Source organism: Myotis yumanensis, unplaced genomic scaffold (genome assembly GCF_028538775.1).
Source record: "Myotis yumanensis isolate MYYU_CA2020_CCGP unplaced genomic scaffold, mMyoYum1.0.hap1 SCAF_17, whole genome shotgun sequence".
Classification (NCBI taxonomy): Eukaryota; Metazoa; Chordata; class Mammalia; order Chiroptera; family Vespertilionidae; genus Myotis; species Myotis yumanensis.
Genome location: NW_027223768.1, coordinates 19,500,511 through 19,517,853, shown reverse-complemented (window position 1 = coordinate 19,517,853; position 17,343 = coordinate 19,500,511). Strand labels below are relative to the sequence as shown.

The window sequence follows — 17,343 nt, the reverse complement described above, 5'->3', positions numbered from 1 at the left end:
GCCTGGTGACAGGAGATGCAGGAAACTGAATTCCGGTGTCAGTTACCCTGCTTCCAAACTGCATCCTCCGAAAAGAGATGTCTCCTTACTGTTCCTCCTTCTCCCCATCTGTGAAATGGGATCATAACACCCATCCCTTCCCTGACTGGTGTAAGGAGAAGGGAGAGAGCTCATTTCTCAAACGTCCTTCTGTTTGATCCTTCTCCTTCAGTCATTGACGGGCCCACGCAGATCCTGGTGCGAGATGTCTCCGACACCGTGGCCTTCGTGGAGTGGACTCCCCCTCGAGCCAAAGTCGATTTCATCCTCCTGAAGTACGGCCTGGTGGGCGGGGAAGGCGGGAAGACCACCTTCCGGCTGCAGCCTCCCCTGAGCCAATACTCAGTGCAGGCCCTGCGGCCCGGCTCCCGCTACCAGGTGAGCGTCAGTGCTGTCCGTGGGACCAATGAGAGCGAGGCCTCCACCACCCAGTTCACGACAGGTAAGGCTGCGGCGGGGCAGAAGGGTGACAGGGGATGAGCCAGCGGTGGTACCGTCATGGCAAGAATGGTATTCGTGGGTGAGAGGGTGCGTGCTGGGGCACCCAGGTCACCATGGTCATTGCAAAAAGGAAGCATGAGATTTTGGGGCCCCTGGTGACACTGCGTCACAGTGGAGGGCCACGCGTGTACCCGTGGTGGGAGCCATGTTCTCGTCCCGCCCGTTACCAGCCAGACCTGGGACCTGCTCTAAGCCTCATCCCATGGCTTCAGCTTTTTCGTTTGTACAATGTAAATTGTCTTGAAGACGGTTACACATCCATATGACGAGCCCAAATGGCAGTTTGGGGAAGGGGCCCTTTTATTGCTGCTTGCAGAGATTGTTGTAATACTTCTGTAAGTCCACCATGACTGCACGGCATGATGGCACCCCCTGGATTTGGAAGGACCCTCACCTGAGATCCTGTGTCTGCCATTCGTTTGTAAGTGTGACCTCGAAGGCTAGGGGCAGACTGGCTCCCTCCCACAGACAGCGGGCGGAGTGAAGCAGGTCAGTGTCCCCGTCTTGTGATGATGCCAGCCCCTCCACCCCCAAAACTGTCAGGACTCTTAAAGAGCTTCACCGACAGCCGGGAAAGGCCAGGCCTCTAGGGGACCTGCTCCCCGACTCTCTCGGAGCCCATGGCTGGACCCCACCCCACCCAGGTGCCAATCAGATTTGTTACTGAACACTCCACAGCAACCCAAAATCACTCAGGGCCTCGCGTGCAGAGCGACCTCCAGAGTGACCTTTCGGGTGAATTCAAGGTCTGCCCTTCCTGCCCCACCCACACCCCATACACAGAACACCTCCTGCCCAGGTGCTGGGGCCTCCCATGGGCCACAGTCCTGCATTCCTTTTAAAATTTAAAACAGGTTTTGTTTGAAACGTGGTTTATTTGTGCTTTGCTCGGATAAGGAGTTCAAAAAGGCAGGAAAGGGGATGAGAGCCCTTGAGCAGCAGATGAAAAGCAAGTGCTTGATGTTTAGGTTGACAAGATGGAGGCAGGATTGGCTGGTGGCCCAGAAAAATTCCAATCAAGACGATTACATTCTGCTTCCGGGAAGCGGCCCTGAGTCTCGGTTCATTGCTGCATGAGTCTCTGTTGCGGGTAGCCTGGCAGATTGGCAGATGTTAGGAGGCTGCCTTCGCAATGCGGCCTCAGCCCACACCTCCAACCTGCCCCTCTCTGCTCCGGGGTGCAGGGGTGTGGGGATAGGGAAAGTGAGCAGCTTTGCCCATAAGCCCTCAGGGCTGGGGGTTGGCAGGTGCCAGCGGAATGATGAGTGTGCCTGGCCCATCGCGGTAGGGCCCTCAGTCATTTCAGAACTCCGCTTAAATTCACATTAGCCAAAGTGCTTTTCCAGGTGATGGCTTCGACACCAGGCGAGCACTAATTGCACAGACAATTAAAACAGAGATTTGCTTCCTGCGTGGTGAGTGGGATGTTAGGGCTGCTCAGAAAAAGCAAAGAGCTCAGATGGAAGCTCGCCGAGGCCAGTGGCAAGAGAGCGCCAGCCTGAGGACACCAGAGGCCTGTCTCTGCACCTCCCTGCCCCACAGTGGCTCTGGTTCTAGTTTCAGGAAGTTCCTGAGACCCTTCCTGCCTGGGACCCCTCCCTCTGAGCACATCCCCAAAGCACTGAACACAGCCACCACGGCGTTTGGCCAGCCAGCAGCTACTGCTTTAACTGAATGCACAAACTCCTATTGAAGGCTGTTATGAGTTGAACTGTGTCCCCTACAAAGATGTGGAAGTCCTGATGCTCAGTACCTGTGTATGTGACCTAATTTGGTTGATCGAATAAGAGGTCATTAGAATGGGCCTTATGCCAATATGACTGTGGGAGAATTTGTCGTGAACTGGGGAAAGGAGGAAACTTGGACCCAGATGGACACGCATACACGGAGAACGCCACATGAAGATGAAGGCAGGGAACAAGCCAAAGGTTGCAGGCAAACCAGCAGAGAGAGGCACGGGACAGACTCTCCCTTGCAGCCCTCAGAAGGAAACAACCCTGCCAACACCCATCTCAGACCTCTAGTCCATGGGACAATACATTTCTGTCGTCTCAGCCCCAGGAAACTAACGCAAAGGCCAAGCCACCACATGGGAGCCACAGCCTGCTCAGCAGTGAGAGCACCTGCCACCCTCCCCCCACCTCACCTCCAGGACCAGCTGCCTTTAGGCGAAGCTGTTCTTGTCCCTGAACCGCCTCCTCCCAGGCATCCTTCAGAGCCCCGCAGCTGGGATATTTAACAAGGCTTTTCTAACAGCTTTAAGGGAACAGACAAGCCAGAGAACTGCCAGTATTCATCCAGGCACCTCACATGCACTCACTGAACACCTACTAGGTGCCAGACACTGTTCCACGCACCAAGGCTACAGAATAAGCGAGCCAGACAAGGCCCAGGTTCTCATGAGTTACATTCCAGTGGAGACACTGGACAAGGAAGAAGAGAAGAAACACACAGGCCCTTTCAGCCATGAGCATTATGCTGAGAATCGAAACGGATGACGTAGAGAGAAGTTCAGAAACATCTGTCCAAGGAGATAAAGATTTAATCAAGACCTACGTTACCTAAGCCAAGTGAGGATCCAGGAAGAGCATTCCAGGCAAAAGTAGCAGCCGGTGCAAAGGCCCTGAGGCAGGAATCACGTGATGTGTCTCAGGGGCAGGAACTGAGGCAGCGCAGCCAGAGCACAGTGAACGAGGGGAAGTGTCACAACGTGTTGTCTGTGAGGCAGGGGGCTGATCACACACAGCCTGCCGGCCACCCTTAGAGTTCCTAATAGGAAGCGAGAGGCAAGTTTTCAGCAGGGAATCACTGGCTTTACTTTACGTTTTAGAGATTAGATGTGACTGCTACCAGAGCCCCAAGCCCCAGGTTACCCCTGGAGCCCCCACCGGACATCTGCCTTTGCCTTGCCTCTGGCTTGCTGACAAGTGGCTAGGACCAACCCAGCAGCCAGAGGTCAGGCTTCAAGACCATTTCACTCCACCTCTTCTGACATCATGGACATTGGAAATGTCTGGTCCCTAATCACAGGGCACAGGCCTTAAGGCAAAGCAAACAAAAACAGTTTCCAAGGTCTGGGATTTTTGAAAAGCAGATACAGGACTCAGCCTGAGCCATAAGCCTCAGCTATTGTCACTGCAGTTCCATTCAGCCCGGTCCAGCCCCTCATCCCGGTCCAGCCCCTCATCCCAGCCTCTCCTCGGGCATGGGACTGAGTGCTGTGGGGTGCAGGGAGTTCTTCCCACATGCCTCTCAGTCCAAGCTCCTCTCTCCACCCAAGTGCTGCAGGAGTAATACACAGCCCATTGAAAAGGCGCAGTTTCCGATGCTAAAGCCACACTGAGCAAGGAAACGTTTCTCAGAAAAAGTAGCTGCAAAGACCTAAATCTGCCCAGAGTCTCACCGAGTTCCCATCACTAAACGGAACACTCGTCACCCTGAAGCTGCTCGCAGATGGAGTCATGCACCCGTCTTCCCCAGGAGCAGCCAGGGGACGCTGGCCTGGCACTTGCCAATTGAAGCAGGCTACCCCAGGCTTCCTCAGAACCAGCGGCTGGCCCACTGCACAGTCCAGTCCACGTCTCGACAACAAGACCTGTTCGCAACGTTTTCAGTGGCCGTTTAACCTGCCAGCGCCTGTTACCTTGTTACCCTGCAGCGTGTCAGTGTTCTTTTTGCCAAAATAAGCCTGAGATGACCAATCCTGGGAGAGAGAACCAGCCCCAGGATTGTGGGAGAGACCACAATGGCAATGGTCTCTTTACTGCGTTGGAATTATTGGACCCCACAGAGCAAGCATGGGGGGTTCCCTGTTGTTGGAACTCAGAAAGCACTTCGGAGGCAATGGGAAGTCCGCCCAGGGCTTGGGCACCGGTTCTTACACCAGGCCACGCACATCATTTGCATCATCTAATCTATACAACAATCTAAAATGTCAGTACTATTAGCCCATTTTACAGACATGGACATCAAGGCCCAGTGAGGCGACAAGTAATTGGCAGAGTTAGGGCTCAAACTGAGGCCTGACTCCAAAGCCCACGTTCTGTCCACTGTCTACCACATCACGCAGACCAGAGTTTATTCTTGCATTATTATTAATTCTTGCATATTTTCCCATATGAACAACTGTCAAGCTATTTTTGCCCACCCCTGTATATAGCATTTTCTAACCTTCCAGCAGCATCTGTGCAGGTAAGCAGGGAGGACAGCCTCAGAATCTTGCCGTCAACAAACCTCCTTTCTGTTTGGTGGTCAAACGTGAAACTGCGCTAGTCTAGTCCAGCTCCCTCACCTGCACACAGTTTCTCCTGCCAGCACTTGTTACCTTGTGACAGGTGTCTCTGGTTTTGTCCTGTCCGGGTTTTTCCTTGCTTAGTTTCAAGCTAATGATACAAACTGGTTCAGTTTAAATGTCTAGAACGCCGCTGGAAATTCCGAGTGGAAATGGGGGAAGAGTAAAGTGTGCTGATAACTAACTCCTAAGCAAAACTCTCCAAACTCCCTGGAATGTGTGGTGGCCAACCCGGCTGCAGGGCAGCCTGGGGTCACTCACACAAGAGGCAGAGTCAGGAGGTGTGGGCTGTCACTGCAAAGCTTGTTTATGTTCAAGATGCATGACAAATGCACATTATCCCATGTGATCTGGGTGATGGCTGACTCTTTTTTAGAGATTGACGCCCCCAAGAACCTGCGGGTTGGCTCCCGCACAGCCACCAGCCTGGACCTCGAGTGGGACAACAGTGAGGCGGAGGTTCGGAAGTACAAGGTTGTGTACAGCACCCTGGCAGGCGAGCAGTACCACGAGCTGCTGGTCCCCAAGAGCGTTGGGCCAACCAGCAGAGCCACCCTCACCGGTGAGTGAGATCGTGTCCACACTCTCACAGCTCTCTTCCCGCCCACCGACACCACCGCCAGATGCCATTGATTTAGTCTCTCACGTGCCTAGCATATCGCATATGTCCCCTACTCGCCATTGCACGCCATCGCCTGGTCTTGGACCCCGTCACGTCCTGTCTTACATGTCAGGGACATCCATTGCTCTTGGATAAACACCAAACCTTAGCCAAGCCCACATGGCCTGCCATCTTCTCCAGTCTCCCCTCCCTCCCTGCTCCAGGCCCACAGGTGTGCTCCTTTCAGTCCCTCACGCACCTTGTCCATTCCCGGCGGGTCAGGTCCCCTGTCTGCAGCCTCATCTCACTGGTCACCACTCCCCTCCCAGAACCCTGTGTGTCCTGTGCACCGTGCTGGGTGATGCAGTTGTCAGTGTCCACTCTCCACCTAAAGCTCTGTGGAAGGTGATCTGTGTTTGCTTCTGCTCATCATTGGCTCCCCAATGTCCAGCATCTAGCACTTACTGAGTTCTAAATAAGCGGTGGGTGGATGGATGGAACTTTAAGTGTTCACTGTGACTGAGAAATAGTGATAAGGTGAGAGGCTGGTGGGGCCTTATACACCCTGTCTAGAATGGGAGTCACAGGGATTTTTAAATAAGGTGAGGTAAGGCCTAGATCTGTGCAGCTGCAGCATGGAGAAGGGGTGAGGGGAGCAGGGCAGAGGCAGACACTGGTCACGAGGCCGTGCTGGAGTCAATGGCAGGGATGATGGTAGTGTGGACTAGGACGACACCCAAGGTCACCATGATGCCTGGCTGGGAGCATTCCCTGTCCCCATGGAGACAGGGGCCCAGCCAGTGCTCCTCCTGGGCTTCAGACACACCTACCCAGGAAGACCCGCCTGGTGGACTCCACTGACAGGTAGATGACAGGAACGCAGGGCGAGTTCAATATGTGACGTGCACAGCAGCCTCGGATGGGGGCTGCCAACGCGCCCGCACACACAGCCTCTGCTCATTGTGCCTTGGCTTCCTACTGGAGCACTGGCCATCTTAGCCGACGGGAGGCACAGCAAATGGTCGCACAGTAAACAAGGCAGTGGAAGCAAAGCTGTTTCCTCCTGAGCTGGAATCCCAGGCCGCCTTGCCCAACGAGGCCGGTTAAAGCAAATATAATAAATGCGCTTTCCAGGCAGATGCACTTCTGAAAACACAGCCAGGAGACGCAAGGATATGCTGACCAAGCAGGTTAATGGGGGTGAATTAGATGTAGTGGGAACAGACCAGCTGGCGGAAGGGCTTTTACCGAGAGCTGGAGACATTCACAAAAACTAAGCTAAACCCAAAAGCTGAAATGATGCAGCAGGGAGCCGGTTCTAAGCGCAGCCCATCCCTGCCTAAGCCTCAGGCTGGTTTGGCAATTAGCACTTTCCAAGGATGATGGCTAGTTGTTAGGATGGCAGATACACCATAGAATCATGAGAGAGAGAGAAAAGAGCGCAGTCACATCCCAGTCATTATTTCCCTCAACCAGGGGGAAAAGACTCTACCTTCATTGACCATCAGTGTTATTCCAGTCACCTTCATGTAGGTACAGCTCATTTCACCTTCAGAACACCCCTGAGGGTTGTTGGCATCCCCATTTTATGGATGTGGAAACTGAGGCTCAAGGCACTTGGAAACTTGCCCAAGTTCACAAAGCCAGCAAGGGGCACAGCTGTGACTCCAAGGCAGTTCCAAGTCCTCATCAAAAGCCTCCCGCTCCGTGCTGCTCCTACTAAAGTAGTAGACTGGAAGGGACAGTCAGCACGTCAGTGCTGCAGACTTACAAGGAAAGGAAAAATTATTAACAACGAGAGGGCTTGCATAGTCGATGTTTTTATTAGAGTTGGGCTGATGAAATTAACCTACAAATATATATTACTCATAATTATCGCAGGGAGTTCGCAGCTGGGGAGATTTATAAAGGCAAATGGCTTTGTGTGACTTAAGGAAACTATGTCTGTACTTGCTGAGATGCAAGTTACAAGGACTGTTGGCTCTCGAGCTGCCTTCTGGGGGAACAGAAGGAAGGACCTTGGCTGAAGGGAGACAAAATGAGAGAGAAGCTCCACCCCCTTTTTTTCTGGTTCTAAACACAGTCATTTGCATTTATAAAAACAAGACCCTGGGCAGGGTGGGAAGGACACTCCAGGTCACCTGCCGCAATCCCTCCCTAGGAACTTCAATTCTCCCCGTTCCCACCCTCCCTATCCCCTGATCAAAAAATAATCGGGGCTCCAGGCAGGAGGCCCCACTCCCTTTGAGTGCTTTGCTCATCAGCAGTGCCCTCCCAGCAGAGCTGCGGGGAATTCAAGGAGATGCCATGTGCGACTCTCTAACAAACTAGTTCATAATAGTGTTCTTGACCATTAGACACTCAAAAATTCCCCTTCAGTGTTTATCCCTCCTTCCTTCCCCCCCTTCTCCTTCATTATTTTTCTAGATCACCTATTGCTTGCAGCCCAGTGCTTGGCATAGTGTATGTGCTCAAGAAGTCATTGGTTTCCTTCTTCACCAGATTTTTAAAATCTCATGAAGGGAAAGGGTGATGTCCATTCAGCTCACCCTGGTGCCCCGTTCACAGCCATGTGCCTGGCACACAGGAGCCTCTCAATAACATCTGGTGAGTGAGTGCACTGTGTGCCGTAGGAGTTCAGAGCAGAACAGGTTCAGAGGAGAGCTGAGAACAGCGTCACCCTCCAAGCTGAACAAAGGAGGCTCTGTAAGAGATGGAGACCGGCGGTTTCCTACTGGGTGAATTTTCTGAGCTATTGTTAAGAAAGGGAACAGAGCCATTGCTACGCTACCACTTTCAGGAGTTGGATGGGGAGATAAAGGGAGCATTGATAGAGAGCCATGAGCTCTCGAAGACGTGAGCAACCCCTCGGAGCCCCCGGAGTGCAGATGTATAAATGCACTGGATACGCCTCAGATATACATTTCCTTCTCGGGCAGAACTGCACTTTACCTGGTGGCAAAGAGCAGCGCTCACTTCCACACAGGAAGAAAGCTGCCAAAAATGAAAGGAAAGCAGCAGGCAGGAACCTACCAAGCGAGCCCCGCTTCCCCACTCCCCAGGCAGGAGGCCTGGGAAGAGAGCACTTGAAATTCTGCTCCACGTTTTTCTGGAAGAAGATGATTCCGTTGTAAATTATTGAACATTTCATTTAAGCTTCATAAATAAGAAACTCGGATGAAAACATTGCATGTTAGATCCGCTTGGCAACATGTAATTTCTGTCTTACTTCCTCGACCTGTCACCCTTCATCTGCTTCGGAGAATTTCTACTTCATTATAGGCAATTGAAGGTCTCAATCAGTTGCCTGGGAAAAGTAGTTTATATCCCAAAGGTAATCTAATTTCTCCAACCAAGGTTGTGCCTGGGACGCGTGACAGAGACAAATGTGTGCTTCGAAGAGGTCTGGGGCATTGCAATCACCCCATCAATCTAGCCAGGGCCTCACTGCTGCCTGGGCTCCCTGAATCTCTGGTTTCATCAGCAAACCAACAACAGGTGTGCTGAGGACCAGCCTGTACCTGCCTGGGCAACACACAGAAAGAAGAAAGGACCCAGAATCCGGGAATAGTTCTCCAAGCAAGGTAACAAGAATGTTGGCTACTGTCACCATGAGCCACGCACTGCACTTCATCCACATCAGTTCACTTCATCCCCACAGTGACCCTCTGAGATAGATACTGTTATTCATCCGCTTCTACAGAAACTGGCGCTCAAAGACACAAAATTAAGGAATCAAAATGCCCAGGTGGAGAGTGGCAGACCTGAATATTGAAGGAAGTCTGGCAGACCTCAAACTCTGTCTGACTTCCGAGTTCACACTACTAGTGTTGGCACTCCCGAGAAATAACTAAGGATTAGGAAATGGGTGGGGCTGGCTGAGGAAGGGAATAGACTAGGCCATGCACCCCTGCAGGCGAGCCTGGTCAGCAAGGCCGGGTGGGCTCTGTCCCATCGAGCATGGGGGGATTTATTGCTCAGCCTTCACTGAAGCCACACGGGGTGGGTGCAGACCCTCTGACTGCCCCACAGCACCCCGCTTCCATAAGCCAGGCCATTTGTTAAGGAAACATCGCCCCATGCCCTTCCTCTCAAAATCATTCCTGATACGTCAGGGATCCTGAGGGAGTCAAGGACCACTGGCCATCACCAAAGCCGGGAGGAGTCTCCACACAGAGCCTTTGGAAGGAGCGTGGCCCTGCGAACACCTTGATTTTGGCCCTCTAGCCTCCAGAACACTGAGAGAGTACATTTCTGTTGTTTTAAGCTGCCCAGTGTATGTCCATTTGTCATGGAAGCCCCTGGAAACGAATGCAGATGGGAAAGGCTCTTCATCCCACCGTGTTGCAAGGTTGTGGTGAGGATCAAACACATGCAAGTGTTCTGCAGAGAATAAATGTTCCATAAATGCAGAAGAGCATGGTCATCAGCCAGGGCTCTGGGGGCCCAAAGGACTGAGACTGGCCAGGGGGGCCCACGGGTGCTGATGTGATCTTGTTGCATTTTTTCTGCAATCCCAGGCCTAATCAATGCGGGTGAGTTTGATGGCCCCAAAGATGTCCACATTCTAATTCCTGGCCCCTGTGACTATGTCACCTTACATGACAGGAGAGCATTTGCAGGCAACCTCTAGCAGCTGGAAAAGGCAAAGCCATGGACTCTCCCCTAGAGCCTCCGGAAGGCATGCAGACGGATGGAAGCATTTAGACTGCAGACATCATGGACTGTAAAACAATAGACTTGTATTATTCTGGCCATTCGGCTGTGGGAATCTGTTAGAGTAGCCATAGGAAATTAATATACCAGTCAAACCAGTTAGTCTGGAAATCAGTGTGGGAGAGAATAGAGACCCCAGATGATTCCAGATGTCCTGGGAGGCTCCCCGTGATCCTTTGTATTGAACCCCCAAAGGATTTCCCCAGAGAGGTTTACACCCTTTAGTTGGGCAGTTTTTGTAATTTTCTCTATCTTCCCAGGTCCCCAGAGATCATCCTAGAATTGGATTCATATTCTGGGGCCCAAATTATCAACCTTGGGAGGGAATCCACAGCAGCAAGGCTCCTGTGTGCCACTGCATTGAAGGCCTGTGCTCAGAGAGAAAGACCCCCCACTGCCACTCTCTAGAACAGACCAGAAGGCCCCCTGTGGCCTCAGTCACTATACAAACCTCATGTACAACATCCAAGAAAAACTTTAAAGGACTATGTCCACACAGTCCCTCAAGAGTGCACACTCCCCCAATCCACAGTTTAAGCAAGAAAGCCGTCGACCAGTTGTCATCAACCTGAGACTCTAAGTACCAAGGAGAGACCTTCCCCAGGAGAGCGCACCTCTGACGGCCACTGGCAAGGGGAACCTGCCTGCCAAGGAGACCAGCAGCAAGAAGGAGGCTCTGCACTGACAGTTAGTCCATCCTGTCGACTTGGCTCAGATCTCCCCAGTGGTGAAATTGGGGTGTCCTGAGAGGTAAAATTAGTGCGGGTTCAGGAAGGACTAAGCACAAGATCTGAACAGGAGTCTAAAATGACTGGCTTCCCTCTTTTTCATCCTTCCTTCCCACCCTTGACAGACACACGGAATAACATTTGTTTCTGCATCTACCAATAGATCTGATACCCGGCACTGAGTACGGATTTGGAATATCTGCTGTCATGGACTCACAGCAAAGCATACCGGCCACCATGAACGCCAGGACAGGTGAGTAGGAATTGGTACAGAATGAGACCAGGCCCCTGTAATCCCAAGGGGCCACGAGGTTTGTCCTGGCAAAGATTGGTGAGAGGCAGTGCTCCCCCATGAGTAGGTCCCTGGGCAACAGCTGTCAGCCTGAAAACGACCACCTCCTGAAACTCTTTGATTCCCTGTGCCTCCCCCCGACATCCAGGATGGAGTACAGGTCTGTGCATGGCTCTCTGTGGTCTAAGGAGCGGTCCAGAGCAGAGGTGGAAAATTCCAAATAAGTCGGCACCACAGCAGACAGAATGTGGTATCCATTAATGTACTACAGAAGCCCTCAGAAAGACCAAGGGGTGAAGATCTAGACTTTGAAATAACCCATGAAATCTAAGGGCAATGGAAAAGTCCACACGAGATCCTTACTACTCTCTACCCAGCACTTTTACTTCCAAGTCCCGGGTAAACTTCAGAGTCTCTCTAGTACCTTAGGTACAAACCGTGGGCTGAGCATAGACAATCTCTCTAGAGAACCACGTGGGTCACCAGGAGGCCTCCAATCTAGTTGCCTGCACACCCATGGCCACGTCAGTCAAAATGGCCTCAGGAACAGAGGTGGCCACTGTTGCTAGGAATGGTACAGCCCTACCTGTGGCTCCTGTCTTGCCCTGATCAGCTTATTAAGAAAGGCTGGGAGACAATGAATTTGTGGAGCTTGAAAATCAGCAGCCAGCTAATAATGCCCTTCTTCAATCTGTTTGCCAAGCCCCCAGCCATCTTTCAAAGGGAAGGTGCCTAACAAAATGTGAGCTAAGTGTCAGCAAGGACAAGCTATCCTCATGGTCGGCAGGACTGCTGATAGTATAGAAATCCACAGCGGGGTCGGGGATGATTCCAATAAATACTGGCCCTCCTGTGTGAAATCAGCTCCTTATGTTTATCCTCAGAACTTGACAGTCCGAGAGACCTTATGGTGACAGCCTCCTCTGAGACCTCCATCTCCCTCATCTGGACCAAGGCCAGTGGCCCTATTGACCACTACCGAATTACCTTTACGCCATCCTCTGGGATTGCCTCAGAAGTCACTGTGCCCAAGGACAGGACCTGGTACACACTGACTGATCTAGAGCCTGGGGCAGAGTACATCATTTCCATCACCGCTGAGAGGGGTCGGCAGCAGAGCTTGGAGTCCACCGTGGATGCCTTCACAGGTACCAGGGCAGCAGCAGCCCAGCTGCACTTAGGGATCCACGGGCCTTAGTGTGAGCAGGTCACCCAGGCAGAATTGTGGGTAGAGAAAGAACAGGTAGAGGAGACACTAATAAATCATCAAGAGGGAATGGTTTGAAGTCAAGGGGAGAGGTGAGCAAAGCCACCTGGATGCCTAAACATTTGTGTCTGATTCCGTAGCCCAGACAGAGGGGCTGATCTGTCTCTTTCCTCACCTGCACTAAATCAGTGGGTGATCAGAAGACCCCATGGGATCATGTTAAATCCCTGCCAGGATCGAGGTTTTATATCCTGGATCTTATTATGAATAACTCACAGAGGTAATGCCGGACTACCCTTCATTTTTCGGTATAGGCTTGGAGAAAGGAGCGTGGACAGGACTGGAGCCGGTGGAGGTGGAACCTCTGGTTCAGCAGGAAAAGGCATGGTCCTTATTAGCAAGGAAAGCACATCCCTTTGGTCAGATAGCTCCTCTAGCCAGGTGGCCCCCCTACCTCACCTATGTTTCAGAACCGCCCATCTCTCTGCTTTGCAGGCTTCCGCCCCATCTCGCATTTGCACTTTTCTCACGTGACCTCCTCCAGCGTGAACATCACCTGGAGTGACCCATCCCCTCCAGCAGACAGACTCATCCTGAACTACAGCCCCCGGGATGAAGAGGAAGAGATGACGGAGGTCTCCCTGGATGCTACCAAGAGGCACGCTGTCCTGATGGGCCTGCAGCCGGCCACTGAATACATCGTGAACCTGGTGGCCGTCCACGGCACGGTGACCTCTGAGCCCATCGTGGGCTCCATCACCACAGGTGAGGCTGCAGGACTTGACAGAAGGTGGGGACAGTAGCCTTTGACAAGTTAACAAAATTTACCAAGTGAAACACCCAAGGAGCAGGAGACTGCCTCATTCGGCTAAAGAGGGTCTGTGAGCTGTTGTGGAAAAGCCACTTCTTCTGTAGTTACATACAATGCAAAGATGGGAAACTCCAATTTGAAGGTAGGATGGGCCCAATGTCTTGTGGAGGCCAAGGCTTAAATGTATTGGTCCAGAGGTCCTCCCTCTAGCAGCCTAGGACAAAGCTCTAGAGAGAGCTAGTCTGCAAGAAGAAAACCTTCTGCAGTAAGGAGATACCTGTTTCTATTCTGGAGAGCCATCTCTTAACTGCTCATTGATGCAAATGATGCTTCCCCAGAATCAGATGGGACTAGCATTCAACCATGTAGGGCCCTGGTACTCAGAGAACAGGGTTGATTTGCATGTTGTTAGGAAAACACGGGCACTCCGAGATGGATTGGCTCATTCTCATCTCATCATTCCCAAATACAGTCCCAAATATTAGTTTGAACGTGGGTGAGGACATGTGTGTTGGGTAGTTTGCTACATGCTGACAAGAACTCACAACTGGACAAGTGGATTCAACACACCTGGTTTCCATCCAGCAGTTAAAACATTAAAGTGCACAGTAAAAATGAAATAGAGTTTAGCAAAGTGGATTTTCTCTGAAATCCCTCTCCAGTCAATAGGCATTTTTTTCCAAATTGAATCAAAATTGGCTGCTAAAAAAATAAGGGATAGAGAATGACAGAGCTGGTTTGCCCAAGAGAAAATAGCCATGTTATTTCTAGTTTAAAACAAAGCATACAAACAAAGGAAGCTTCCCAGTTGGCCTTCAAGTAGGTAATAGTTGCTGCACAGGCACAGACCTTGCCAGCTTGACTTTATGTCATTAAAACACCCTCCACGAATGTGGCTTGGGCCATACCCATGAGGCTGCAGGTGAACTTCAGCCTGACCATGGTGTTAATGGTGCCCTACCACTCAGTATGGTCTGGGACACCATTAGCTCTTGGTCCACATAAAACCAGGGAGAGGAATTCGTTTTTCACACTGTGCTTTCTATCTTTTTCCCACAACTACCGGCTTCCTTATAGGAATTGATCCCCCCAAAGACATCACAATTAGCAATGTGACCAAGGACTCAGTTGTGGTCTCCTGGAGCCCTCCTGTCGCATCTTTTGATTACTACCGAGTATCATATCGGCCAACCCAAGGTAATAAAGCCATTCCATTTCTCGGAGACGAATGGGATTCGGTTCTGGGAGAAGTAGCGTGTCCCAGAGGCTGTCACCCGGCTTGCATTGCCCTCCTCTCTGTGGCATCAGAACGAGAGTGGGTGGGTGAGGAGCAGCCCAAGGCCCTGCACTCACCAGCTCCTTTCCTAAAGGTGGGACTGCATTCATTTAGAAAGCAGGCCCGTCACCAGCAGAGCAACTGCTCCCTGTTACCCTGGCAGTGGGCAGTGCAGTGAGGCACAGAGAGCCCTGAAAGAATCTGCCAGGAGCCGGGGTCATGTGCACTCCCGAGAGAGTGAAGTCTAAGACTAGAGCCCTGGGGGACGTGTGAAGACCCAGCAAAACCAGATGGGAGCTTGGAGGGAACCACAGTGACAGTGGCCCTATTTCTAGCCAAGCTATGAGTCAGAGGAAGTTGGCCCAGACCTCACTTGTATCCTGCCAGTTCTAACTGGTGCATGTGGCATTGGTGGAGGACACACTCACTTCCCAGGAGGGGATGGGGTCGTGTTCCAGTTCTGCAGGACCCACCCTTTTCGGCCAGTCCCTCTGTACTGCCTTTATAAAGACCAGCGTGCTAGAAAACCACCTAATAAATAGTTCTTTTTCCTCTGCTCCGGGGAACCTATAAAATGCGGGGGTGGAGCCCGCATGCAGGGTCTCTAAGCTCCAACATTCCCAGTTCATGAACCTTCTCTCCCACTGAGTGCTGAGCCTTGCACCATCAGTGCTTCCTGACCAAGTGCTGCTGGGAGCTCCTATTGTAGACTGTACCGCGAACTGTGTTGATGAGTGATTTTGCTGAGAGTTAATTGTGACTCTGCTCTTCCTTAGTGGGGCGGCTGGACAGCTCAGTGGTGCCCAACACTGTGACAGAATTCACCATCACCAAATTGTACCCAGCTACCGAATACGAAATCAGCCTTAACAGCGTGCGGGGCAGGGAGGAGAGTGAGCGTGTCTGCACTCTCATGCACACAGGTAGGCCTGTCTCCCTGGCGTGGGCCAAGTCAGAACCTGACTGAGAACCTGCAGCAAACAGAAGAGGCAAAGCGTGAAGATGTTCTGGCTGATTCAGAGGTTCCATTCCTGGGCGCCCCTCTGACTTCTGCGTCACGCAAAGCAATTTGCAACTTCTCTCTTCCCTGAGAGTCCTCTCTCCTCCTGACCCCCTAGGGGTCATGCAGGTCTAGGTCAGGAACTTCTTATTTGAAATGTGGCCTTTCAAAGAGCCACAATGGAAGTGAATTTCAGAACAGACATCTGAATCATGTCATCTAATTTTTTAAACAGCTCAAGAAAATTGCACCTCAGAGAAGGAAGGGGTTTGTTATTCCAGTAACAACCTGTGGGGTTATGGAACCCCTCATCAAATATGGCCACAACCACCAAGGATGGAGGAAGAAGGTGGTGACCTCCTCTGCCCCTTAGCCAGCCCACCTTGAAGATAGGACAGACTTGCTGTAGAAGTCACCAGTGGGGACAGCCAAAGCTTTCTGTCCCTAAGCCCTGATAACCTGACCCCCCCCCCCCCCAGTTAAGCTTTCGTCCCCCAAGTCCATGGGAAAGCATCCTTAGGGGAACACCTGGATTTCCCTCAGAGAACAGTATTTTCTGAGCAAGGGAATGTAACTTGGAGTTCCTCACTGCTTCTATAGATACTCGAACAAGTACAGAAACAGCACCTCTAAGGCCATGGCCAAAGAAACATCCCTTCAGAAACTCAAAATCATTCTTCTAAAGACATCCCAGAATATCCTAATCCCCTGGTCTCCTTCCAGGCCTGTGACTGCAGAAAACCCAGCCATGTTTTGGGTTCAGTCTTACCCCTTCCACTAAATTATCTGTGACCAATAAAATATCAAGAAATATTGACCCGAAGTGATACCCAGTGGGTCAATAGAAGCTCCCTTCACACCTTCCTGAAAGTCTTAGAAATTCACGATAAAGTAGGCTCCTTCTCACTGAGGACAACTAAATGGATTTTAAGAGTTTCCAACCCCCAACGTAAAAGAGAGCAGAAACTTAAGTCAAAAAACTCATTCCTCAGCATTTCTTAACAGTGCACCAACCCAAACCACCCTCCTTCAAGTTCAGGCAGCACTATTTTGCAAACTTCCAATACCCAGATTGCTCACAGAAATGTCTTATTTTGTTGTCATTTGTTGTTTTAACACGAGGTCTATGATTTTACAAGTTTTGGAAATGAGTATTCCTTCAGGGTCTCAGGCTTCAGCTCAGAGAGATCAAACTGATCAGTGTCATAAGACTTTTCTTTTATTCACATAAAGTTCCGTTTGAAGAAGTCACTGAAGGCCCAGATTAGGGATACAATTCAGATGTTAAAATTATAAAAAAAATTTCCTTGCTGTTGCTTTGAAATGAGGGACATAGGCAAGCAATAAAAACCTTTGATTAGAGAACAGGACCAGATGAGCAGCACATCATGGCCCTCAAAAGTAAATTACTTGTCAAGGGCAGGGAAAATAAAAGGAGACATATGTAATACTCTTTGTAATACTTTAAGCAATAAAACAATAAAAAAAAAGTAAATTACATGACATTAAGTTTGAGCTGATACCTAAACTATTGTAATAACATCCATTTCTAAAATAATCCCAAGTTTGGGGAAGGGAGATGTAGAGTATGGACAAATTAGAATAGGAATGTGGTCCTATAACAGCAGACCTGGTTCCCCAACAGGCATTCTTGGAAGAATCTCCTTGTCTCTCATTAACCAAAAGGATAGCAGGACCGAGTACAGAGTGAGCCTTGTGAGTAGAGAAGCAAGAATACATAGTCAGATAGGACTTCAGAGGTAACCTCACTCCCATTCAGTCATTGCACAAGTGTTTATTGAGACTCTACTAAGTTTTAGGAGCTGGAGCTACTCTGCCTCCTTGGAGCTCCCACCACATTCAACAGAGATCACGTCACAA

The 17,343-nt window shown here is 50.8% G+C and overlaps 1 protein-coding gene across 3 annotated transcripts in view; it reads left to right on the top strand.

Annotated features, from left to right (window-relative positions):
* Positions 1-17,343, top strand: part of TNR (tenascin R) — a 323,190-nt gene that overhangs the window by 280,551 nt on the left and 25,296 nt on the right. For 2 of the 3 annotated variants that reach the window (XM_070396416.1, XM_070396417.1), the window contains exons 8-14: positions 212-481; positions 5,208-5,393; positions 11,040-11,129; positions 12,053-12,316; positions 12,871-13,140; positions 14,264-14,383; positions 15,239-15,385. In XM_070396416.1, the coding sequence (XP_070252517.1) occupies positions 212-481; positions 5,208-5,393; positions 11,040-11,129; positions 12,053-12,316; positions 12,871-13,140; positions 14,264-14,383; positions 15,239-15,385 (1,347 nt within the window). The remainder of the gene's footprint in view (positions 1-211; positions 482-5,207; positions 5,394-11,039; positions 11,130-12,052; positions 12,317-12,870; positions 13,141-14,263; positions 14,384-15,238; positions 15,386-17,343) is intronic. The other variant, XM_070396418.1, reaches the window with a different exon arrangement.